The 25,331-nt window shown below is 44.5% G+C and overlaps 1 protein-coding gene across 5 annotated transcripts in view; it reads right to left on the bottom strand.

Moving 5' to 3' along the window:
• The window catches only part of DAAM2 (dishevelled associated activator of morphogenesis 2), a 168,747-nt gene that overhangs the window by 6,531 nt on the left and 136,885 nt on the right, over positions 1 to 25,331 (bottom strand). For 4 of the 5 annotated variants that reach the window (XM_069954830.1, XM_069954831.1, XM_069954833.1 and 1 more), the window contains exons 12-24: positions 24,083 to 24,141; positions 22,826 to 23,010; positions 21,847 to 22,161; positions 18,757 to 18,864; positions 16,978 to 17,007; positions 15,735 to 15,841; positions 11,989 to 12,073; positions 9,750 to 9,856; positions 8,784 to 8,872; positions 8,395 to 8,563; positions 5,906 to 6,013; positions 5,128 to 5,188; positions 2,902 to 3,033 (exon numbers count right to left, since the gene is read on the bottom strand). In XM_069954830.1, coding sequence (XP_069810931.1) covers positions 2,902 to 3,033; positions 5,128 to 5,188; positions 5,906 to 6,013; positions 8,395 to 8,563; positions 8,784 to 8,872; positions 9,750 to 9,856; positions 11,989 to 12,073; positions 15,735 to 15,841; positions 16,978 to 17,007; positions 18,757 to 18,864; positions 21,847 to 22,161; positions 22,826 to 23,010; positions 24,083 to 24,141 — 1,555 coding nt within the window. The remainder of the gene's footprint in view (positions 1 to 2,901; positions 3,034 to 5,127; positions 5,189 to 5,905; positions 6,014 to 8,394; positions 8,564 to 8,783; positions 8,873 to 9,749; positions 9,857 to 11,988; positions 12,074 to 15,734; positions 15,842 to 16,977; positions 17,008 to 18,756; positions 18,865 to 21,846; positions 22,162 to 22,825; positions 23,011 to 24,082; positions 24,142 to 25,331) is intronic. The other variant, XM_069954834.1, reaches the window with a different exon arrangement.

The raw sequence follows: 25,331 nt of genomic DNA, 5'->3' as shown, positions 1-25,331 counted from the left end.
GCATACATACATATATGTAAAAGAAGGTAAAGCTCTCTCTTGAGCAGAGTGTGCATGTATATGGGAGAATCAGGAGAGGTGGTTTGAGAAGGAATCGAGAAAGATAGCTGTCAGTCAAGTAGTGTGTGAATGTGTATGATAGAGAACAACAGAGATGGCTTTGTTTTCCCAGACTAATAACAGGAAGCAGCGGACTGTGGTTATCTATTCACCAGAGAAGGTGATTGTAGGCTGAATGTACCTTTAAGACAGAAGAGAGGGGCAGCCTGCCTGGTGAGATCATGCTGGTGCCCGATGCCAGTGATTCCCCCTCTGTGGCGCTCTATGCCATGAGCCTTGCCAGGACAAAAACCCACAGACCCCGGAGACCTCACTTGTCAATCCAAGTGCCAGAACTCTCACTTCCTAAAGACTCTGCTTACTGTGAGGATTATGGAGGGTAAAAGAAAGTGAAATGTAAAATAAACATTCATCCGGCAGGAACGCGCCGTTCCCAATATTCTCCGGAATCTCGGCCTGTAATCAGCAATGAACGCTGCCGAATTATCTCCTGGAAAAGTCTGACATTCTCCGTAAGACTACAGGGACCCCGCAGACCCCAGCCACAGATAAGGAGGGGGATTCAAAAGTCACTTGTTTTTCCACAACCATGAACACAACACTCCCCTTGGACAGAACTCTTGGCACTGTTCATCCTGAGCCTCCTGGTTCATGGATATAATGGCAGAGCTACGGTTAACTGACACATATATAGTGAGAGCAACCAATAGAACAAGAGGGGATGTGATCTGTCACTTGTGAAGGTCAAGTTTATAAGAGACTTCCTAGAAGAGGACTATAAGGTCATGATGCAGCTCTCCATGTGTATGTCTGTTCAGCCTGAGCCTCCTGGTTCATGAACAGGCTCCCATAGCTAAAGGCAAGGTTAACATTTACATAAAAAGTGCAAAGGAGGAGTCTGGTAGAAATTCTGCACAACACGAGGGCAGATGTATATGACATTCAGGGAATGTGGAAAGCTGGGTGGCATTGAACGCAAGTGAAATTTCAGAAGAGGCTCTGGGCAAAATTAAAGGGGTTATCCAGTGCTAAAAAAACATGGCTACTTTTCCACTTCTCTTGTCTCCAATTCAGGTGCGGTCTGCAATTAAGCTCCATTTACTTCAATGAAACAGAGTTTGAAACCCCACCCAATCTGGAGACAAGAGAGGGGAAAAAGTGGCCATGTTTTTGTAGCGCTGGATAACCCCTTTAACAATACAGCTCTGGATATATAGATTTGAAGCTTTCAGAATTTGTTCTGGATTATAGGAAGACTAGTCAGAAATGATACCTTGTATTACAGCTTTAGTAAGAATCTTCATAAAAAAACATAACCAAATCCATAGGCATCAACCCTTGGAATTCAGTCTTTCGCGGTTGCACTGTGTCCATTGATAAAGGTATTCAAGCAATAAATCCAGATTTCTGCGGAGAAACGCGGCGCTACTGCTGCCACCCTGTGGAGATCACCTTCCCGTCCATAATCTTCCCCACATCTCGCACTTCTACCTATCCCGGCTACTGGACTGTCCTCTCCACAACGCCAAGTATCAATCATTCGACCATAAGCGGGGCCTAGAGTCGGTCCAGAAAGAAGGCGGGGCCTCTAATTACTGCGGGGGCGGGGCCGATTATAGTAAGCAACCTGAGCTGAGAAGTAAAGGGGCGGAGCATGATATAGGAATAGCTTGTATGGAGCTCTTTAAAACCATAAGCCATCCCCTCAGACCATGCACTAAGTATAACACTGTTTATGAGCTAAAAAAATTAAAAGAATCATAACGGTGGCACTGTTGCATTAGCCTCTATGGGGAAAATATGATGCCTATACTTATGCCTGGTCATTAGTAGTACTACAAGTGAAAAGAAAAGAGTTGCAATAAGAGGTTAGTGAAGAATACTCCTTGCCGGAAGCCCTGAACAGCAGGTGATACACTACAGCAAAGCAGACTAGATACAGCACTTGCCCTTTAAGGCCATGAGTCTAGGCCAGGAGTAGGGAACCTTGGCTCTCTAGCTGTTGAAAAACTACAACTCCCATCATGCTTAAGCTTTGGCTGTCCAGTCATAATGGGAGTTGTAATTTTGCAACAGCTGAAGAGCCAAAGTTCCCTACCCTGCTCTACACCAAGTGCCGTTCTATGGTTGTCTTGGGTAAGTAGCACAATCTGAATTCACCTCCTACATGATTCTATTTTCTAGCTGCTACATCAGATGTTACTTCCTCACTTTTCTGTCATCTTAAGGATGCGTTCACACATACAGCATCTGCAGAAGAGTTGATGGCGCAGATTTAAAGTTGCAGATTCAAAAGCAAATCAAATCTGCGCCATCAAATCTGCTGCAGATCCTGTACGTGTGAACGCACCCTAAATGACCACAAAAAAAAACAACCTCATACTAAAATGTCAGTTCCATATTGTTCCATTTATAGAATAAAAGTAGCTATGTCCCGTGTAGAAGCTGCACTGACTGAGTCACCAGGAGATGAATGTACTATATGCTGAAGCACAGATCCATTTATAGCTGCATTACACATAATAAATATGCATAAAACGCTGAGTACATGATTAAATGCATAGTACTTCAATCCCAGCCAGAGCTGCATCCAGAACACCATGGGCTGTCTATGGAAACAGAATAAAGTATATACTGTACACACTTATACAGCATCACCTGGTCAGTGCAATGCAGTTTCCTAGCAGAATTGTGATAGCAGCTCTGGAGGTAATTGGAGTATAAAACATTAAGTAACAGCAGAATTGTGATTGCAGCTCTGGAGGTGATTGACATACGAGACAAGATGTAAGTCAGGATCACCAAAGGATTTATGGAAAGTTAGGGGACAGTGGCTCCTACCTTATCGCGGGCCTCGCTCAGAAGATCCTCAAGCTCTGAGAAGCTGAAGCTGGCCACCGTGATGAAGTCGCTCATCACTGGCACAAAGCGGTCCTCTGGGTCCCTGTAATGTCGCCTCTGGTAGTCCAGTTCCTGAAAATGAAATACAGAGATATGAACATGAGCACTGAGGCCCGAGACACGTCCCTGACAGCATAGCCACAGCATTGCATGCTGGGAGATTTGTGTACACATCAGTACAGTGAGTAGGGTGAACACTACATTTCCCACAATTCACCAAAACGCTGTATTGTCAGGAAAAAAAAAAACACAAGGGAGATATAATAACAGCAGAGCTGAATGAAAAGCAGCAGAAGTGTGAATGCTGCTCTGGATGTTACACACACAGGACATTGTACAAGTGACGTTGGCACATAGGGAGGGAAATTTATGAAAGGGTGGAAACTGCCCACAGCAACCAATCACAGCTCCTCTTATATTTTTTTATTCCAGCTCCAGTTCTACAAATAAGGAAGGAGAATAAGATGAGATTCACCATTCTGTCACACTGAGTGGAAACTGATACCAAAGGGAGCAGGTGATTATAAGATCTGTCAACAGTAGCGACCATGCAGCGCCCCCTAATGGTCACACACACACCTGGCGCCCTCCCCGTGTGTCAGTCTGAACTTTCACAGGATCAGCACACACCTCTCCTGAAATACTCTGTGCTGCTGGTTCACCCCGCTCTTCCTACTTTGTACAGAAGCCTAAACATATTCAATAAAAATTGACTGAACCTGCTGAGTCTAGAAAAGTCACAATTCTATTTAATGTATATAGCAGATCCTGGATTTCCACAGCCTAATCCCCAGTTGCCTTGAGAGATAGGCTTCTACTAAAGGAGTCTGGAGGGTGGTAGAGGAGTCTGGATGAATCAGAAGAGTCTGGACTGAACAGAGGGCTCTGGAGAGGATAGAGGAGTCTGGAGTATATAGAGGAGTTTGGAGGAGACAGACATCTTATTCCTCTGAGGGGGCAGAGGAGTCTGGAGGAGGACAGGATGGTCTTGAGGGAACAAAGGAGTCTAGAGGGATCTGGAAGGGACAGAAGTCTGGAGGTAGACGGATGAGTCTAGAGGGATCTGGAAGGGATAAGAAGAATCTAGATAGGAGTAGGGGGGGCAGAGTAGAATTGAGAGAGGCTAGAGGGTCTACGGGAATAGAGAAGTCTGGAGGGGACAGAGGCATCTGGAGAAGACAGAGAAGTCAGTGTGGGACACAGAGTCTGCAGAGGAATTAGAGGAGTGACTCCTTTCTCTAAATATAATTCAATAAAGAAATGTTTGATGCTTTAGTCTCTGTGGGATTCACAGGACCCTCGCTGACACCGCAGAACTAGGGGATCCGTGCCCCCTCCTCTAAGGGTTGTGTCTTCACATATTAGATCCTTTGTGGCCTGAGAATAAACAGATTTATACAACAGCTCATCCATGGAGGAGTGGACTAGTGTGGTTATAGCAGAGCTGAGTATGTCACCTAGCATTGCTGCCAGTAAGATCCATAAGGCAGACAGAGAAGGGGCACCTCAGCTGTGTACCCCCCTTCCTTCTTGCATTTCCCATTCTCTGTGAATTCTCCGGTAATAAGTCGGGGTCGGGTTTCCGGTCGTGGTGGCTGCGCTGATGATATTGTTGTCTGGTTCCAGCCCAGTCCACCACAAGACGACTCCTCGCTCCTGGAGAAGCTTCACAGAGGCCTCCGTGGAGCGTCCGTGCGGCTGCCATATTTGTTTTCTGGGCTCCTATCAAGGCAGCTGAATGGTTTCTCAGTCACAGTCTTGGCTCATGTACCGTAATATTCCACAGATCCCCATTATAATTTATGCGGCCACAAGTGGCGCAAATCCACAAGCCTGACGGGAAAGCCTTGGAGTCGGGGAGCCCCCGCAGATGTTACGGGACACAATCACAACATTTCCCTTCTTTCTATTCACTTTGTATACTGCAGCATTTACTTCTGTGGGAATGTTCTATTGTTCTGCCTATCCAGAGCCTCCTGATTCATGAGGCAGTGATGGGATATTGGGGACAGGAAGCAGAGTATCTGGTAACATTGTGGATTAGTCCGGTATGTTATAACCACTCTCATTAATCAGTGTACACATGACATTAAGAACACAGTGTGGTTTACTGCGTGACCCCTAAACCCTAAAACTGCAGGATAAGAAAGGTCAAGAACTACTCACGGCCTCCACCGCTCTCAGCCCGTTCTTAATATTGTGCACTTCCTTTTCCAATTCCACCAAGCTGTAAAACAAATCCAATCATTAGTTACGGGGTTTGCTTACTGTTAGTAAATGAGAACGCTCGCCCTCCCCGTACACATACACGTCTGGTACGGCCGAACCCTCATATGTTCTCTATGGGGAGGGGAAGACTGCAGGGAGATTTCTCTGGTACCAGCTTATCCCATCCAGAACAATCCATCATACCGACCCCTATCTCCACTGACATCATCTGACGCCATACATCGGCTAAACTGTATATTCTCTATAAGACATGAACAATATATATTTATTATGTGAGAAAGAGGAGAAGAGAGGAGAGGAGAAAGAAAGAAGAGAGAGCGAGAAAGAGAGAGCTAGAGAGAAAGAGAGAGCTAAAGAGAAAGAGAGCTAGAGAGAAAGAGAGCTAGAGAGAAAGAGCTAGAGAGAGAGAAAAGAGAGAGCAAGAGAGCAAGAGAAAAAAGAGCGCAAGAGAGTGAGAGCGAGAGAAAAAAAAAAAAAGAGCGCAAGAGAGAGAGAGTGAGAGAGCGAGAAAGAGAAAGAAAAAGAGAGAGAGAGAGAAAGAGAAATATGCTATAATTGTGACTTCTACAATAGGGCGCTATACTGACTATACCATGACTGGGCCGCTGCTGTAATGGACAATGGTCGCTGTAGGACACCTAGATAATCCCCTCCTTGTCCGTACCTCTATGAATGTTCATGCCTGGCCCCCGTGCACCTCTGACAATTAACTTACTTGACTTTAGCCGCCTCGGAGAGATGCTCGAGCTCCCCCTGGATGCTGAGGATGTCGGGGTACGTTTTCTCAAATATCATAATCAAGTAGTGCAAGAGGGTAATGTTCCTGGAAGAAGAAAAGAAGCTGGGTTCATGATCATGATCTAAGCAACCTTCATGACCTGTATGCAGTAAGTTTACTGTTTATTGTGTAATATTCATGTCAGAGACACAATAAGGATGTGTTCACACATTATTGGGGTCATAAACCTAAGAGCTAAAAATAAAAAAAAAGAAGAAATGCTTCCAAACCCAGCTGGTCTTACTCACCAAGTCCCCCTGAGAATTTTGAGCAATCTCCTGTCTTTCTAGCCTCTGCCGTTCCTGAGCTACAAGTTTTTCTAAAAGCCGATCTATATCCAAGATGGCGCCGGCCAGGAAAGTCCATTTCTCATCATGCAGTGCTTCTCTCTGGTCCAACCCCCTTACCGTAACTTACTTTCTTGTTCACTGCTGTCACTGCTGCACTATTGCACAGTAAACACAGGACTGTTTTTTTCACTGATTTTGAATCGCATTACTTCTGTATGAATTCCAAATTAGCGGATGATGTAGCAGAGCTGACTGCGCACATAATGTAGCATGGATAAGCGAGTGTCGATCGGCTAGATCAGTGCTCCCTTCAGACCCTATTACATGGCTACATAATCGTGCAGCGAGGGCTGTGTATATATGTATGTGCGATATCCGTGTAGACCTTGCCTTAAATGTGTGAACGTAATACATACCTGTCCACACTGCCCAATGTTCTTCTAGCTTTTGCCCGCTTCCTGCAGCTACCGAGGAGCGTGGACAGGTATGTATAACTTTTTTTCTTCTTACACATTCATTAACCTTTGGATGAGCAATTTTTAGGGAGGATCAAAAGTCGCTCTGTGTAATAAGAGCCATTACGAGTTTTTTTGCATTTCTTTGTTTACATAGTTAGAGCCTAGATGATTATGTGGACTTTGCAATTTTGTCGAAATTAACTGTCTGGTAAAGCCTGATAATGCTGATCATCACATGATGAAGCCTGGTAATGCTGATCATCACATGATGAAGCCTGGTAATGCTGATCATCACATGATGAAGCCTGGTAATGCTGATCATCACATGATGAAGCCTGGTAATGCTGATCATCACATGATGAAGCCTGGTAATGCTGATCATCACATGATGAAGCCTGGTAATGCTGATCATCACATGATGAAGCCTGGTAATGCTGATCATCACATGATGAAGCCTGGTAATGCTGATCACATGATGAAGCCTGGTAATGCTGATCACATGATAAAGCATGGCAATGCTGATCACATGATAAAGCCCGGTAATACTGATCACATGATAAAGCCTGGTAATACTAATCATGCAATAAAGCCCAGTAATGGTACGTTTACACGGAAAGATTATCGTTAGAATTTTCGAAACAATCACATTTCAGCAATAATCGGCTCGTGTAAACACAGCGAACGATCAAGCGACGAGCAAGAAATCATTCATTGTGATCTTTTAACATGTTCTCAAATCGTCATTGGTTGTTCACTAAAAATTGGCAGATCGCTTTGTGTAAACAGTCCTTTAAAGATTCACCCTATGTTTTTGATGGGCTTAAGCGATCTTAAAAACGATTGCAATAACGATTTTTCTAACGATTATTCTAACAATTTATTCGTCTAAATGCTCATTGTTCTAAAAACCAAATTGTTGCTTCAAAATAGTTAAACGATCGATTGGGCGAATTATCGCTTCATGTAAACAGACTATAATGTTATTCACATGATGAAGCCCGGTAATACTGATCACATGAAGCCTGGTAATACTGATCACATGATGAAGTCCGGTAATACTGATCACATGATGAAGCCCGGTAATACTGATCACATGATGAAGTCTGGTAATACTGATCACATGATGAAGCCCGGTAATACTGATCACATGATGAAGCCCGGTAATACTGATCACATGATGAAGCCTGGTAATACTGATCACATGATGAAGCCTGGTAATACTGATCACATGATGAAGCCCGGTAATAGTGATCACATGATGAAGCCCGGTAATACTGATCACATGATGAAGCCTGGTAATACTGATCACATGATGAAGCCCGGTAATACTGATCACATGATGAAGCCCGGTAATACTGATCACATGATGAAGCCCGGTAATACTGATCACATGATGAAGCCTGGTAATACTGATCACATGATGAAGCCTGGTAATACTGATCACATGATGAAGCCTGGTAATACTGATCACATGATGAAGCCTGGTAATACTGATCACATGATGAAGCCTGGTAATACTGATCACATGATGAAGCCTGGTAATGCCATCACATGCCCAGACAATTTATACATATAATTAGTTAAGTCTCTATTTACGTAAACTAAGAAACACAGCTTAAAAAACACTCACACCTCTCATATGGAGAAACCAATTTGCTTTAAAAGTTATGGTCTATACCTGTCTATACTGGATTTCGTGTCAATTATCTTATTCAGACTCGCAACTTTGAATCCAAAAGCGTTTCCTCTCTGGCCCTTATTCATGTAGTTTCCAAAGGCCAAGACGACTTCAAGAAGCTGCTTTAATCTTTTGCTTCGGGTCAGTTCTCTGCATGCCAGGAGCAGGGCTGCAAGACAGGACAGACGCCAGATTAATGTCAGTATAAGGGTAAGTTCACACTGAGACATTCATCAATCCTCTGACACATGCCAAGACAGTGGGGAATATATGTCAGTATGGCTACATCTTCTGGAGGGTATAACACAGTCCGCTGCACTATTCATACAGAAACTGTATACTGTGCTATATATGTTTGTATAACATGGGAGTTATTTATATGGTCTGACCTTCAACCTTTGGCTTCGCCTCCGCTAATCGTTCTGGAAACTTCTTCTTGAAGAACAAAGCTTGCAGCCGCTGCTGGTAGTGGTCAATCCTTGGGATGAGAGGGTTTCAAAACTTACTATGGGGGTAGAATACTTAGGGTACTATTACATGGGCCGATGGGGACCCGATAATAACTGTAAACGAGCGCCGATCTGCTAGATCGACGCTCGTTTACTGGGCCTAGTACAGGGCCGATAATCGTTTAACAAGGGCTGCAGGGACATAGTTACCGATGTCCTTGCAGCCCTTGATTAAACTACATACATTACCTGTCCAGGGTCCAGGGCTCCTCTTGTGGTCCTCTTGCGGGGAGAAGCAGAGCGCAGGAGGAGCCCTGGACCAGGGATAGGTAATGTATGCACTTTGCATATTGTCAGCCGTGCTCCGCTATTACACGTAGCGATACACAGTGGGTGCCCGACAATTATAGGTCCAAACCTATATCAACGATCAGCCGATGGTCATTGTTTATAACACGGAAAGATAATCGGCCGGATAGGGCGTCACACTACGGTTTTTTCATCCATTTTTGCAACAAAAAAAAAAAAAAAATATGCAATTGTGTGCATTCTATTTCATCTGTTTTTTTTTGTTTGTTTGTTTTAATAATGGAAGTCAATGGAAAAACAGATCAAAACGCATCCTTTTTTTTAACACACACAAAAAACTACTTGACTTTTTTTGTGTACATTAAAAAAACAGATACGTTTGGACCTTTTTTTTTATAATGGAAGTCAATGGAAAAACTGATCAAAACGGATGCACAAAGATGCATCAGTGTTTTCATCTGTTTTTTAGAAAAACGGATGACAAAAACATAGTGTGAACCCAGCCTTATAAAGAAAGGAAGACTGCACTGGTATCCACTGATCACTACATCAACGAGGTCATAGGATAAAGATGGGCATTGGCTCCACCAGCTTTACCTGCTCATCTCATACAAGAAGCGGTCGGCCCGCGCCATACGGTCGATCTCGTGCTTGTGCTCTTCCAGAAGGTCGATGTCGCTCTTCTCCGGGATGAACTTCAACAGCTGATGAGATAAAAGAGACAGAGCCGACATATACCATAGCACTGTGTATAACACTGTCATCACTGGAATCAGATGGACTCTGAGAATACCCTGGATCCCCGGGCACTAAGCCCCATTCTCTTGCCTTCTATAAGGGTCTGCACTCTCTTACTGTACACAGCTAGACACAGACTGGAGAATAAAATGCACCTAAAGTACAATCCTAAAGGAAAAAGGAGAAATTGTTCGATAAAGGAGGGTCATAGGACAAGGGGGTCAGACATATCCTTACCACAGACATAGATGCCATGTATCTGGCCGAGCCCGGGGCGGTGTAACTAGATCTCTCAATGACAGCACAAATTCATGTAATTCTGATTCCCCTTACTCCATGCCCATCCCCCATGACCCCCGAGCCCCCAAAACGATGGCAGTCTGCAGCCTGGTAGATAATGGGCCGGTTATACCGAAACCAGACGGAGATGATCTCATGGATGACACTTCTATAACCACAGCCCCATGGAATGAATGACCCTCTATAGCCCTGCCACTCACTTTATATATATATATCCTATCCACCCCAGGCACCGACATAACTCTGCCAGACTCGCCTCATCAGAGCTGGAATTCACATTGAAGGGGGAGGACTAGAGGACAAAACCAGCAATGTTCAGCTCAAGTCCCTCAAAAACTGCATTCTAATCAATCTAAATAGAGGGTCCTGATGTAGGGATTAACAGTGACTGCAGCACAGGAGCAATGAAACAAGGTCCTGGGGAAAAGCTGACATTTCTGGAAACAAAGGGGCATGCTCTGAGAAACAGTCCACTCCTTCCAGGAGCAAAATAACCTAGAGAGAGAAGGGGGGAAAAAAGTGTTCAGGATAGGGATGCATGCTTCTAGAAATGGGCCTTCCTATTCAGGAACAGGGTGGCATGCGGTGGCATGCTTAAAGGGACAGTCCTAACTTTTAAAAAGCAACAGATGATACAAGGAACTATTGGTGCTGTTGGACCTTTCTACCTATTTGATGCTGGTTTTTGTTTTTTTCGCTTGTCATTACATTGACTTATAGGGCCACTTAATATGGTGGTTTTGGTGGTTTTCTTACAGGAGCCACCCCTTGGCTGGGTCCTTCCCGGAGGGATATCTGACTAGTCCCGTGTTTCGAGACTTTGATGAGGCTCCACGGGCTTTTCTTTTGCATATTCATGTTTCCCGGGGGCAATGCACCTGGGACTTCACTGCATTGAGTGCTTTCACTAGCAGCCGGCAGTGTTAGCGTTTGGCTGGTCTCCCTGAGATAAGTTATCCCTTATGGCTCTACTAGGCATTGCTCCCACCTAGCCAGACTCCTGCTCCACACCGATGAGGGGCAACACCCTGAAACAGCTGTATGTGGATGGTTACTTGCCCTTGGTTTCTCCTTTGTCATTACATTGACTTATAGGACCACTTAATATGGTGGTTTTGGTGGTACCTATTTGATGCTTCTAGAGACCGTCTTCATTTTTCAGGAAAACGTGACATGCTGATAAAAGATGGTCCAACTTTTTCAAGAGAAGGTGGCATGCTTCTAGAGATAGTCTTCCTTTCCATAATAATATGCCATGCTGCTCGAGATGCTGCTCATCTTTCAGGATTAGGTGGCATGCTGCTGGAGGGGGTCCTCCCTTTTCATGATAATGTGGCATGCTTCTAGAGATGGTCTTTTTCCTGGATAACACTATATGCTGCTAGAGAGGGTCCAACTTCTTTAGAATAAAGAAGCATGTTCCTAGAGAGGGTCCTCCATTTTAAGGATAAGGGGGCATGGTACTAGAGAGGTTCCTCCTCCTTCAGGATAAGGTGGAATGCATCTAGAGAGGGTCTATGAAAAACGACAACTCCAACCAATAAACCCCCTCAATGCACTGACCTCCTGCAGGAGACCAGGTCTAAGCTTTGAGATCTACAGGACTTTTCAGGGTCCAATCTGAAATAATGTATTATTGAGATAAAGCTCTGCCAGAGGTTGCAGGAGTCTATCGCCTGTACAACACTTAGTATAATATACAAAATGTCTCTCATACCATGGAAGTATATACACAATCCAAAGTAAGAAATAAAATATTCTATAGAACTAAGAAACCCTTAATGTCTTCTCCGCCTACCTGCTCCAGCATGTCCTTCGGGAGATCTTCTTGTTCATCCATTTCCATAATGGCTTTCTTAATCTCCTCATTGGATAATTTCAATCTAGAAAAAAATACGGATATCATAAAGATATTATACAGGGAAGGGAAATATGAAAAAAAGCTTTCACACCACGTTGAGAAGGTGCCGTTCCTTCAAGCCAATTAGTATCCCTTTGATCCCACAGAGGAAGAGAGCCACAATAGCTATACCAGATATACATACATACATACATACATACATATATATATATATATATATATATATATATATATATATATACATACATACACACACACACATATATACATATATATATATATATATATATATATATATATATATATATATATATATATGATTATATGTAGAAAGTACCTAGGTTATACCAGCTGTACATGTAGGAGATCCCCAGATTATAACAAGCTCTATAATCACTATATATAGTATATACCCAGGTTATACCAGCTGTACATATATAATTATATACAGGATATACCCAGGTTATACCAGCTGTACATATAGCATTATATACAGGAGATCCCCAGGTTATACCAGCATGCTCCATATCACTATATACAGGAGAAACCCAGGTTATACCAGTTGTACATCTATAATTATATACAGGAAATACCCAGGTTATACCAGCATGCTCCACATCACTATATACAAGAGATATCCAGGTTATACCAGCTGTACATATATAATCATATACAGGAGATCCCCAGCTTATACCAGCTGTACATCTATAATTATATACAGGAGATCCCCAGCTTATACCAGCATTATATTATATAAAATGTCCAGATATTTGATAATAGTTCTTTTTCGGACATTCTCGTGACAGCTCCCGTTGGCGGTGTTCGCCCCTCTCACATACTTTGGCAGGAATGTGCTGCCCCCTGGATTACATATAATATACACGCTGATCACATATAATAATATACACAATTTCTCTCTGATTAAACACATTTTTGACTCGTTTCAGATTCCACAGCGAACGTTCTAAGCAGAGAGAAGATCCAGTATCAGGTCCGTGTCACGTTCCCCGGGCCAAGCCAATGTAAACTGCGAGGGGCCTTCTGCTACACATATTCCTGACGCTGAAGTGTGTCAGATCCCAGCGTGCCCCAATGGCAAGCAGCTGGGGTGTGAGCGGGACTCGCTGGAGGGTCTGCACCGGCAACGGGGCCCCTCAGCTCAGGTATTACAAACATTTCCCCTGCTGGAGCGCGGGGCCACGCCGGATGGGATGAAATCTAAAGAGTGTTTGGAGGATTTTTCGCTATTTCCCCCACATTCCTCACATTGTTATTTAATGTTTTCAATGACAGCCGAGTCCTGAAAATAAAAAATGTCGCCTCATACCGCGTCTAGAGCAGATGCAAGGTAAGGCCAGATAGGGCCCTATTACACGGAAGGATAACCGTCCCTATCCGGCCAATTATCGCAATTAACACAATGATCAGCCGATGACAACAATCACTGGCTGATCGTTGATATAGGTTTGGACCTATAATTGTCGGGCGCCGACCGTGCATCGCTACGTGTAATAGCGATGCGTAGCCGGCGGCTGTCGATTTCCAAACTGTATACATTACCTATCCAGGCTGCAGGGCTCCTCTTGCGCTCTGCTTCTCCCCAGGTCCCACGCGCTCCATCTTCAGGGCGACATGTCTGAGCTGACAGGCCGCTCAGCCAATCACTTTCCAGGAACGCTGCAGCCAGTGATTGGCTTACCGGCTCTGGAGCTGCAGCGTGCGGCACCCGGGGAGAAGCGGACCGCAAGAGGAGCCCTGCAGCATGGATAGGTAATGTAAAGAGTTTAAGCAAGGGCTGCAAGGACATCGGTAACAATGTCCATGCAGCCCTTCTTAAATGATTATCGGGCAATGTAATAGGTTTACAGTTGTAATGGGGCCTCCATCGGCCCAAGTAGTAGGACCCTAACACAACAGATCAGTGATCCCTACTGTGTATAGGGCTCCAGAGCAGATGGATGGTCAATGCTCCTCTGAAGACCAAGCTGTATCAGCAGAAAAGGCTTCAGTATTCCTGACAGTATCAGAATTGGTTTCCACTGTTTGATAAAGGGTTGTCTTCTCTTCTGGTTGGTAAAGGGTTCTCTTCTCCTATGTATCAGTTTTCATGGAAATGAAGGCATGTCAGGAGAGAAAAATCAGAGAACCAACCCCCTGCAGCCATTGCTGGAAGACTACAAGCTGGTTGGAGCAGAGATATGGTCTTGTGGCTCCTTTATATCATTCAGCAGAACAGAAACCCCAGGACACATAACCTGTTTGGATTCGGCGAATCAATGTTATTGCCTACGGTTATTGACTATGGATGCACATCCGTAGTGCAGTCCACAATTGCGGGTCCACAATTATTGGCCCCACTACAGATACGTGAACGAAGGCTAAGGGGGACATTTATTAAGACTGGTGTACCCCTTTTCCCTGGCCGGATTGACTAAGAGATGTACGCTGGCTGTAAAGCTGGCCGTCCCTGTGCAGGCATTGGGGAACACATCTACGCCATGCCAAGCCCCCTGCCCACCCATTAGGCGACTGGTGTGGAAGGATCGAATCTTCCACTTTTCCGTAGCATACACGGGGGGCAATTGTGATAAATCTCCTCTAATGTGTTTACTTTCTCTACAGCACCACTGCAGGAGGGATTAGGAACTGCAGGTTGTTCGATCAGGAGCTCCTCTCTTTGGCTGCTTTATACTTAATACTTAACGTAATGGACAAATATTCCCTATATATCCCTGATAGGATTGGTACGATTAGGCTTTTGTACCAGAGATCAGATCAATGGATGGTTGCTTGGAAGTAAATGAAATAACAGGACTGGGTGAACAGATGATAATGCTGCTGCCCCCGGAGCTTCCATCTTCTATACAGAAATCCTTTGAAGGCAGAATACAGATTCCCACATGTCTCAGTTCAGGGTAAATAACAAGGAATTAATTCCAAGATTTATAGATTTATCCAATAATTAGAAGCATCTGCAATAACAGCAGGAAAGATGGCGGCTGAGGGGAGGATTATTCAGAGGCCCCCATCATACTACAGGCACGGAGAGGCATGTGCAGATGTAGCTGAGCCCAGCTTGTCGTGAGAGTGTTAGGGCCCTATTACACGGGATCGTATTAATAGTTATGCGTAATTGCAGGCAAGAATCGAAAAATCGTTCGTATGTTGTTGAATGTTGATTTAGATCGGAACCTAAAATTATCGTTAATCGTTCCAAATTCGTTCGCAGAAGTTCCGTTCAGTGTATTTGCACATTGTTTATTGTTTTGCTGGGATCAGAAGGAATAAACGATCATAGTAACAAACACAATAACGATTATCGCTCTGTGTAATATGGTGAACGATTTTTACTATAAAAAAAAATCTCGTTTGCAATCATTATCGTTAGTCGTTAATCGTTAAAAATCGCTCTGTGTAATAGAACCCTTACATAGGATGGCAGATGACATCTACTACGAGTTATCACTGTGTTATCTGTGGTGTTACATAGGACTGCAGGTAACATTTACATTATCTAAACAGAGAGATATCACTCTTATCTGTGGTGTTACACAGGACTGCAGGTAACATATACTGTACTCAGAGACATCACTGTGTTATCTGTGGTGTTACATAGGACTGCACCTGTTGCCAGTGATACCACTGTATTGTAGATGTTGTATGTCTCCAGGGCAGGCACTTACTTGGACAGCAGGATGACACAGTTCTGCGCCCGGCGGCCATCGATCACGGACAGCTCCTTCACCTTGCGGGTGGACAGGTAGAGATCCTCCATGGAATCTACTTCTTTCTGTCAGTAGAAACAAGGACTTGTCAAGCAGTCGCCCATAGCAACCAATCAGAGCTCAGCCTCCATTTTTAAAAGAGCCTCTGAATGGTTTCTACATTATATTCCACATACTATACTACCATCATTATACGATGAGGCATGATGGGGTGTGCACGCGATACGAGGCATGACGGGGTGTGTGTGATACAAGGCATGATGGGGTGTGCATGCAATACGAGGCATGATGGGGTGTGCACGCGATACAAAGCCTGACGGGGTATGTGTGATACGAGGCATGATGGGGTATGTGTGATACGAGGCATGATGAGGTATGTGTGATACGAGGCATGATGGGGTATGTGTGATACGAGGCATGATGGGGTGTGCCTGCGATACGAGGCATGATGGGGTATGTCTGATACGAGGCATGATGGGGTGTGCATGCGATACGAGGCATGATGGGGTGTGCATGCGATACGAGGCATGATGGGGTATGTGTGATACGAGGCATGATGGGGTGTGCAGGCAATACGAGGTATGATGAGATATTTGTAAAGCAGAGTCATTCTATACTATGGGTTTTTATAAATTTTAAAATGATGGTGATGGAGCTCCCCTTTAAGTATCATATATGTATGTTTTCTGTATCTTTCCATATCACAATGTCCCCATCTATCCTTCACAATGCACGGCTATGTTTACACAACATACTTTTTTACGAAAAGAACGTCCTTTTTCAATTTACACAACAGCCGTTCTTTTCAAAATGAAATCATTTGCACTTAAGTCAATGCAAACAACGGCCAAAGTATATTGAACAATGGCCATTGTTTGCTTCGGCCATTGTGCTTGTTGTGCTTTATTCCAGTAGATGTAGCCGAGTGCCAGGCCCAGTCGTATTAAGTCTAAGTTCCACTAAGCAATGAATATCATTGATCTGAAAAGGGATTAGAAATGCTGCTAGTACTGTCTGTTCCCGGGAAAGCTGAGTGACAATTAATACACTATATTGGCTTTCAAAGGCAAATTGTTAGACCCCCAACACCAGAGACCAAGGAATAGCTGAGAAGGCGGCCATGTTGGTCACGACCCATGACCTGAAAACACAGATGGTGAGAGAAGGTTGTGCAGAAAAGCGAATCGAGAGCGGCACTCACCTGTCTCAAAGAGGGGTTAGTGAGCAGGTCCTAGACAGCGAGCGCAGGTAAGAAAGAAGGAGACGCCATAGGTTAGAATACAGGCACCAGCAATATATACGGCAGCCCCCACAGCCCGGCACACCGCACCCAACATCTCACTGTAGCTGGCTATACAATACAGTGATATGTTGGGTTCATAGAAAAAGCATCTTATGACTCTGCAAACTACAGAACCGGCTTTACATTCAGAATATATATATATATATATATATATATATATATATATATATATATATATATATATATATATATATTATCACTGTTCTGATTATGAGAAAGGAAGAGATAAAAATGCTAATATAAAGAGCAATATTAAAGGAACACACTGAGCAATACTGATAAAAATGTTGGGGGAGATTTATCAAACATGGTGTAAAGTAAGACTGGCTCAGTTGCCCCTGGCAACCAATCAGATTCCACCTTTCATTTTCCAAAGAGTCTGTGAGGAATAAAAGGTGGAATCTGATTGGTTGCTAGGGGCAACTGGGCCAGTTTCACTTTACAATATATTTGATAAATCTCCCCCGTTATGTTTAGTGGGGGACTAGGACTAGGACTGTATCAGTCAGACCAAAAGGACTCCTTTAAAGGCGTTATCCAGAATTAGAAAATGCTAAGCTAAAGTACTTTCTTTAAGAAACAGCACCACTCCTATCTTTAGGTCATGTGTGGTATTACAGTTCAGCTCCATTCACTTCAATGGAACCAAGCTGCGAAACCGACACCCAACCTGAAGAAAGAGAAGGCGCTGTTTCCGGAAGAAAGCGGCCATGTTTTTCTAAGATTGGACAACTCCTTCAAGCTCCTTCAAGCCAAGGATGAGGAACTTGTGGTCCTGAATTCCCATCATGCCTGGACAGCCAAAGACAAAGAAGAAGATCACTTCAGTAAACCATCAGAGTATCTCTAACAGGGCAAACAGAGCTTTACAGGACCTTCCTGTTTGTTATTTGACACGTCGCCTTAAGCCACACATAAAGCCCAGAATATTATAAGAAACAGAGGAGGAGACAGAAGGAAAGAGACAAAATCTCCACAAAACAATGACATTCACGTCCCAACGGAGGACGAGAAATAGAGAAAATCTGTCCGAAATCTCGTGCGAGTCTGAGCTTTTAGCAGAAAATGGTCACATTTCAGTGGAGCGTCTCTAATACTCAGATTAGGTGTCTAAGGCTCAAGCAGGAAACATCTGGGTTTCTTAAGACATCATAAAGAAGCAACATGCCCCTCAATAGAGAATGGCCCAGGTCTCTCTACCCATGGCCAATGACAGCTTCCGATCTGAACACAATTTTACTGGTTGAAGCTACATTTAATGAGGAGTAACTTTGTAAATACTTCACTTTACAATCATTGGGTGGTAAACTCCAGTCACATCCAGAGCTGCTTTCACAATTATCCAGAAAGCCCTTTGGCATTTGACATCCGATAGATACATACATCCCTATTCCTTATTCTCTGCACAATAGTACTGTATAGGGCCTGGTGCCAACATTAAATCTCACACAATGTAGTACAGCAGACACTGAACAAGCAGGAGCCAGATAAAGCATGGTAGATTATGTAGCCTAAGCAGAAACCAGGATAACTGTGAATGCAGCCTGGGATGTGAGTGGAGCATGATGTAACTTGTGAAGTGTAACTGATAATACCATATGTAAGTATAATCAACTAAATGAGTCACACTTTAATATACCAAGATATGTCCACCTCTTTATGACTCTGGTGACCTACCTGGTGTCTCTGATAGGCTGAGAACATGCTTTCAAATTCTTCTAAATCTAACATTTTAAAGGCTCGAAGGTCATCAATATCATTCCAGATTGTTTCATTGATTTTATCCTAAATAAGAAATAAAAGAACATAAAAGGTAAATGAATACCAATATTACAAGTACTATATTATAACCACTAAAATACTGCCTTCTATATACAAGAATATAACTACTATAATACTGCCTTCTATATACAAGAATATAACTACTATAATAAACAAATGGAGAGAAAGGAATCCGCACTCACCGGTCTGCAGATAGTAAGGTTTATAGTTCCATACACCAGAGGCAGGAGCTGGGAGGGGGAACTCCTCTCACCCGTTATATAACTACTATAATACTGCCTTCTATATACAAGAATATAACTACTATAACACCGCCTTCTATATACAAGAATATAACTACTATAATACTGCCTCCTATGTACAAGAATATAACTACTATAATACTGCCTCCTATGTACAAGAATATAACTACTATAATACTGCTCCTATAAACAGGAATATAACTACTATAATACTGCTCCTATATACAAGAATATAACTACTATAATACTGCTCCTATATACAAGAATATAACTACTATAATACTGCTCCTATATACAGGAATATAACTACTATAATACTGCTCCTATATACAGGAATATAACTACTATAATACTGCTCCTATGTACAAGAATAAAACTACTACAATACTGCTCCTATGTATATAATATGAGGTGTTGAGGTTCTGTACAGTTGATGCAGTCTCACACTGTAGGATCAGGAGGTGTCAGAATTTTTGAAGAAGCCAAATCTCTTGCAGTAGTTGGAGTGTATGCATGTGTTGAGGATCCCCCCCCCATCTTACACTCTTGTTGACTTTGGAGATGTGAAGTTACAATTTGCTTTCTTTGGGTTAAAGAGCTGGAATATCTCGGGATTAATCTTCAGCCTTTTCTTATTTCTTCTAGGAGTTTTATTACGGTATTCTGCTATTTCAGTGTTATCTGCGTCTGGTAGTGATCTGTGCTGTATATCTAATATACCATTCAGGGGTGTTGGAGAGCTGGGTGGCAGCCATATCTGTAGTCATCCCATGGTCATAGTGCCCTTAGTACATTGATACATTTCCCTCATGTCACTGAGTGACCTGTGACAGTATGTAAATAATTCCAAATCTTAAAAAATAAAAAATATAAAATAAATTTTATATATATATATATATATATATATATATATATATATATATATATATATATATATATATATATTTTTTTTTTTTTTTTTTTTTTCTACTATAGAAGAGCATTTACACCTTGAGGCAGGTGGAGTTGCCCTTTTAATCCTCTTCAGGAATAGAAAAGCAGCATATTCAAGCATCACTTGTCCAGAGGTTTTGCGTAGTATTATAGCTCGATTACACTGAAGTGAATGGAGCTGGGTTGTAATACCTCACACAAACTGAGGACAGGGGTGGCGCTGTTTTTGAAAGAAAGCAGCTGTGTTTTTCTAATTCTGCATAACAATTGAGTATGTCCCTAGGATGTGATTACCCATATGGCCACTATAGTTCTGACCACTGACAGGACTAAGCGGCGCCCGGCATCTCTGCGCTTCCAGAAGTGATGACCGTAATCCTTCAGAAATGCTATCTCTAATAAAACTCCTTGTCATAAAGCAAGAGACATTCCTGCTGCATTCCTCCAGTCCCCGGGGGGCGCTCCCATCGAATCCTTCACATGGGGCCAGAAAGGAGACATCAGGCCAGGGTGGGAGAGACAGTTGTGGAAACCAGAGACAGTCAGTGTTATCAGGAGGAATCCAGGACACTGTCCCTCAACAGCAGTGACCCTGGAGTAAGGCTGCTTAAAGGGACAGTCCAGACTGGGAGCACCCCTCTAAGAATTGCTCAAGAAGCAAGCAGGGATATTGAAACTGGTAGAAAATTGTAACACATACTATAACTTTATATATAGAAAACCTTTGTAACATGTTTCTTCCTGCCTCAAGTTACCAAATGGTCTTTCTACAGGAAGTGATGTCATCATAACACAGGGAATGATGTCATCAGTAGGAGTTCAGTGGCCCGAGATGAATTTTTCCTCTACTGTGTTACCTACACTCCATTCACCCAAAACATACCCTACCACCTGGACTGGATAATGCCCCTTTAAGGGTGTGCACACAGTGGCTCAGCTCTTCCCAATATTTGCCTTAATTCTGACTTAATTTTAAGGCGGAATTTAATTCAGTCATATTTAGAAAAAAGAATCTGAGATTTGAAGGGGAACTATCAGCAGGTTAGACAAATCTGCAATGGTGATAGCCCCCTAGTGGGCACAGGGCACTGAGGATGAGGGTATGGGCGGTATTACGATGGGGGCCCGATAATACCTGTAAACGATCAGCGATCTGCTAGATTGTAGCTCGTTTACTGGACCTATCACACGGCCTGATAATCGTTAAACAATGGCTGCAGGGACATCGTTACCGATGTCCTTGCAGCCCTTGCTTAACTATATACAATACCTATCCACGTTACAGGGCTGCTGCTGCGGTCTTCTTCTCCACGGGTCCCGCGCGCTCTAACTTCAGAGTGGCCTGTCAGCTGACAGGCCGCTCAGCCAAACACAGGCCGGGACCACCGTGGCCTGTGATTGGCTGGGCGGCCTGTCAGCTGACAGGCCACTCTGAAGCTAGAGCGTGCAGGACCCGGGAAGAAGAAGACCGCAGCAGCAGCCCTGGAACGTGGATAGGTAATGTATATCGTCAGTCGCCGGCCTCGCACCACTATTACACGTATCGGTGCGCGGTCGGTGCCCAACGAAAATAGGTCCAAACCTATAGCAGCGATCAGCCGATGATCGTTGTCATCGGCTGATCGTTGTATTTATTACATGGAGCAATAATCAGCCGAATCGGGCCGATTCGGCCGATTATCCTTCCGTGTAATAGTACCCTATGTCTGTTACCTTCATCCTCGGCACCACCCCCGCGCTGTTAGCTGTGAAATCTCCTGCCCAGTAAGCAGATACGGACACTAGGGGCCCATGATAACATCTCACCTACCTCATTCAGCTTGGACCAGTTAAAAGACTTCAGTGGGTGTGATGGCTGGGGGATAGACTTCTTCCTCAAGTTGCTTCCATAGGAAAAAGATTGGAGAGGTGGTGGCGGCATACCCATACCGAACAATGGGGGCGCTCCAGGGGGTGGCGGGGGTCCTCCAGGTGGAGGGGGAGGAGGAGGAGCCGGGGGAAAGCAGGAGAACGACTGCAGAGGAGGTGGTGGGGGCGGCAAGTTTTCAGGTAGAGGTGGTGGAGGGGGCATAGGTCCGCCTGGAGGTGGGGGTGGGGGCAGGGGGAACGACAGAGGACCCCCAGTCTGAAAAAAAAAAAAACAACGGAAATGGTAAAATCAATTTTTTTTTAAATCATATACTGTGGGGGAGATTTATAAAACATGGTGTAAAGTGAAACTGGCTCAGTTGCCCCTAGCAACCAATCAGATTCCACCTTTCATTTTCCAAAGAGTCTGTGAGCAATGAAAGGTGGAATCTGATTGGTTGTTAGGGGCGACTGAGCCAGTTTCACCTTTAAGGGTTTTTTCACCTAAATTTTTTTCTTTCAAAACAACTGGTAGTAGAAAGTGCCAGAGATTTCTAATTTACTTCTATTTAAACCTCTCAAATCTTCCAGTACTTATCAGCTGCTGTATGTTCTGCAGGAAGTGGTGTATTCTTTCAATTGTGGAGAGCAGGAGAGGTGGCAGCACAGAGCACCGTGTCAGACTGTAGAGAATACATCACTTCCTGCAAGACATACAGCAGCTGATAATTACTAGTGAGAACCTAGTCAGAAGAAGTGAGACCACTTGATTTGAAAGAAATTTTTTTGTGAACTACGCCTTTAAATGCGGCTTTATAAGTGAATGGTTTATTAGAGTTGAATTAGGAATGCAGCTCTGGAGGTAAAAAAAAATCTATAATACACGCTGAAAACCAAGGACAATAAGAATGTGTAGATGAGTCCTGTGGAAACTTCCTCACCGAGTGCTCGTTCAGCTGAGCCATCAGCTCCGTCATCTGGTCCCTGGCCAGACGCAGCTCCGCCGACTCCTTTTGCAGCTTGTCCTTCATCTTGTTTAGGGTCTTCATCATGTCCTCTTTCTCCTGCGTCTTGGTCTCACATTCCCGCTCCTTCTTCTCCAGTCGGCTGGCCAGTTCCACGTGTTCTAGGAGGTGAGTATAGATAGAGAGACTTAGGGGGGTATTACGCGGGCCGATAGGGGCTCGATAATACCTGTAAACGAGCGCCGATCTGCTAGATCGGCGCTCATTTACTGGGCCTATTACACAGCCCGATAATCGTTTAACAAGGGCTGCAGGGACATTGTTACTGATGTCCTTGCAGCCCTTGTTTAAACTGTATACATACCGATCCAGGCTGCAGGGCTCCTCTTCCTCTGAGCTTCTCCCCGGGTCCGTGCACTCCAGCTTCACAGCGGCTTGTCTCAGCTGTCAGGCTGCTCAGCCAATCACTGGCCGCGGCGGTCCCCTGACACAAGCCGCTGTGAAGCTGGAGTGCGCGGGACTCGTGGAGAAGCACAGAGGAAGAGGAGCCCTGCAGCCTAGATAGGTAATGTATTCCTCTTTTCATATCGTCAGCGTCGGCTGTGCACCGCTATTACACGTAGCGATGCACGGTCGGCGCCCGACGATTATAGGTCAGAACCTATATCAAAGATCAGCTGATGACAACGATCATCGGCTGATCGTTGTCTTTATTACACAGAACGATAAACGTCTGGATAGGGACAATTCGGCCGATTATCGTTCCGTGTAATAGTACCCTTACTGAACATGCCCAGTAGACAGATTCTGAATGACACCGATCCCTCTCCCTTCTGAGACAGCTGATGTAAACAAGTCCCCGGCTGGCTGTATCTGCAACATTATAGCTTCTTTGTAATGCTGGGAGGGTTGATCACAGTGAGTTCATCAGCAACTTGACCTCAGAATAACCCTCCCAGTATCAAAGAAGCTACAGATCCAACAAAGTTGCAGATGCAGCCTGCCAGGGAGGGGAAGAGAGGAGACGGAGGGGAAAGCTCACACACAGATTTTTGTGTCTTCAGCAGAAAGCAGCAGCTCAGAACGGGGGGAAGGAGACTGAACACATTGTAACAAGTATGGACGGAATTGTTTGTCTCACCATGGGCAGCAACATATCAAAAGTTATCTTTGCATGAAATACCCCTTAAACACCAGATGATGATGATAAACTATTTAAAGGGACAAACCTACCTTTCCTGAACTTCTCCGCCTGTTCCCGCCATTGCTTGACTTCATTCTCATTCACTAACCTGCATGGAACAAAATGAACAGATACTGACAAGAAGATCATGGGAACCAACAAGGGGGTATTTATAGGGGTGTGTGACTAGGATGGGATCAGCTAGTGATCATGGTAACTGTGCGCCCCCCTCAGCTAGTGATCATGGTAACTGTGCGCCCCCCTCAGCTAGTGATCATGGTAACTGTGCGCCCCCCTCAGCTAGTGATCATGGTAACTGTGCGCCCCCCTCAGCTAGTGATCATGGTAACTGTGCGCCCCCCTCAGCTAGTGATCATGGTAACTGTGCGCCCCCCTCAGCTAGTGATCATGGTAACTGTGCGCCCCCCTCAGCTAGTGATCATGGTAACTGTGCGCCCCCCTCAGCTAGTGATCATGGTAACTGTGCGCCCCCCTCAGCTAGTGATCATGGTGACTGTGCGCCCCCCTCAGCTAGTGATCATGGTAACTATGCGCCCCCCTCAGCTAGTGATCATGGTGACTGTGCGCCCCCCTCAGCTAGTGATCATGGTGACTGTGCGCCCCCCTCAGCTAGTGATCATGGTGACTGTGCGCCCCCCTCAGCTAGTGATCATGGTAACTGTGCGCCCCCCTCAGCTAGTGATCATGGTGACTGTGCGCCCCCCTCAGCTAGTGATCATGGTGACTGTGCGCCCCCCTCAGCTAGTGATCATGGTGACTGTGCGCCCCCCTCAGCTAGTGATCATGGTAACTGTGCGCCCCCCTCAGCTAGTGATCATGGTGACTGTGCGCCCCCCTCAGCTAGTGATCATGGTAACTGTGCGCCCCCCTCAGCTAGTGATCATGGTAACTGTGCGCCCCCCTCAGCTAGTGATCATGGTGACTGTGCGCCCCCCTCAGCTAGTGATCATGGTGACTGTGCGCCCCCCTCAGCTAGTGATCATGGTGCACCAACACACCTACTAGTGACTAAATGGTACCAACTTGTGGCCCTTTCCTCTGTTGAGTGCATCTTGGCCAGGTATGAGGGTCGCCTCACACACCTCTGCACACTTGTTATCAGGTGAGTGCACGCTCACTAGTACATGTGGGACGCTGCGTCACAGCCCTCCTGACTGACGGTCTGGTTGTACGGAGGCCACATAGCTCAGGATCTGCTCAGTATAATCTCTACCACATGTTGCACAGACAGAGATGGTTCCGGAGCCAAGAGATGTGCTGGAATGTGGTTCTCATAAC

Source organism: Dendropsophus ebraccatus, chromosome 15 (genome assembly GCF_027789765.1).
Source record: "Dendropsophus ebraccatus isolate aDenEbr1 chromosome 15, aDenEbr1.pat, whole genome shotgun sequence".
In the NCBI taxonomy this organism is placed as follows: domain Eukaryota; kingdom Metazoa; phylum Chordata; class Amphibia; order Anura; family Hylidae; genus Dendropsophus; species Dendropsophus ebraccatus.
Note: the sequence above shows the minus strand (reverse complement) of the source record. Positions and strands in the feature narration are given on the sequence as shown.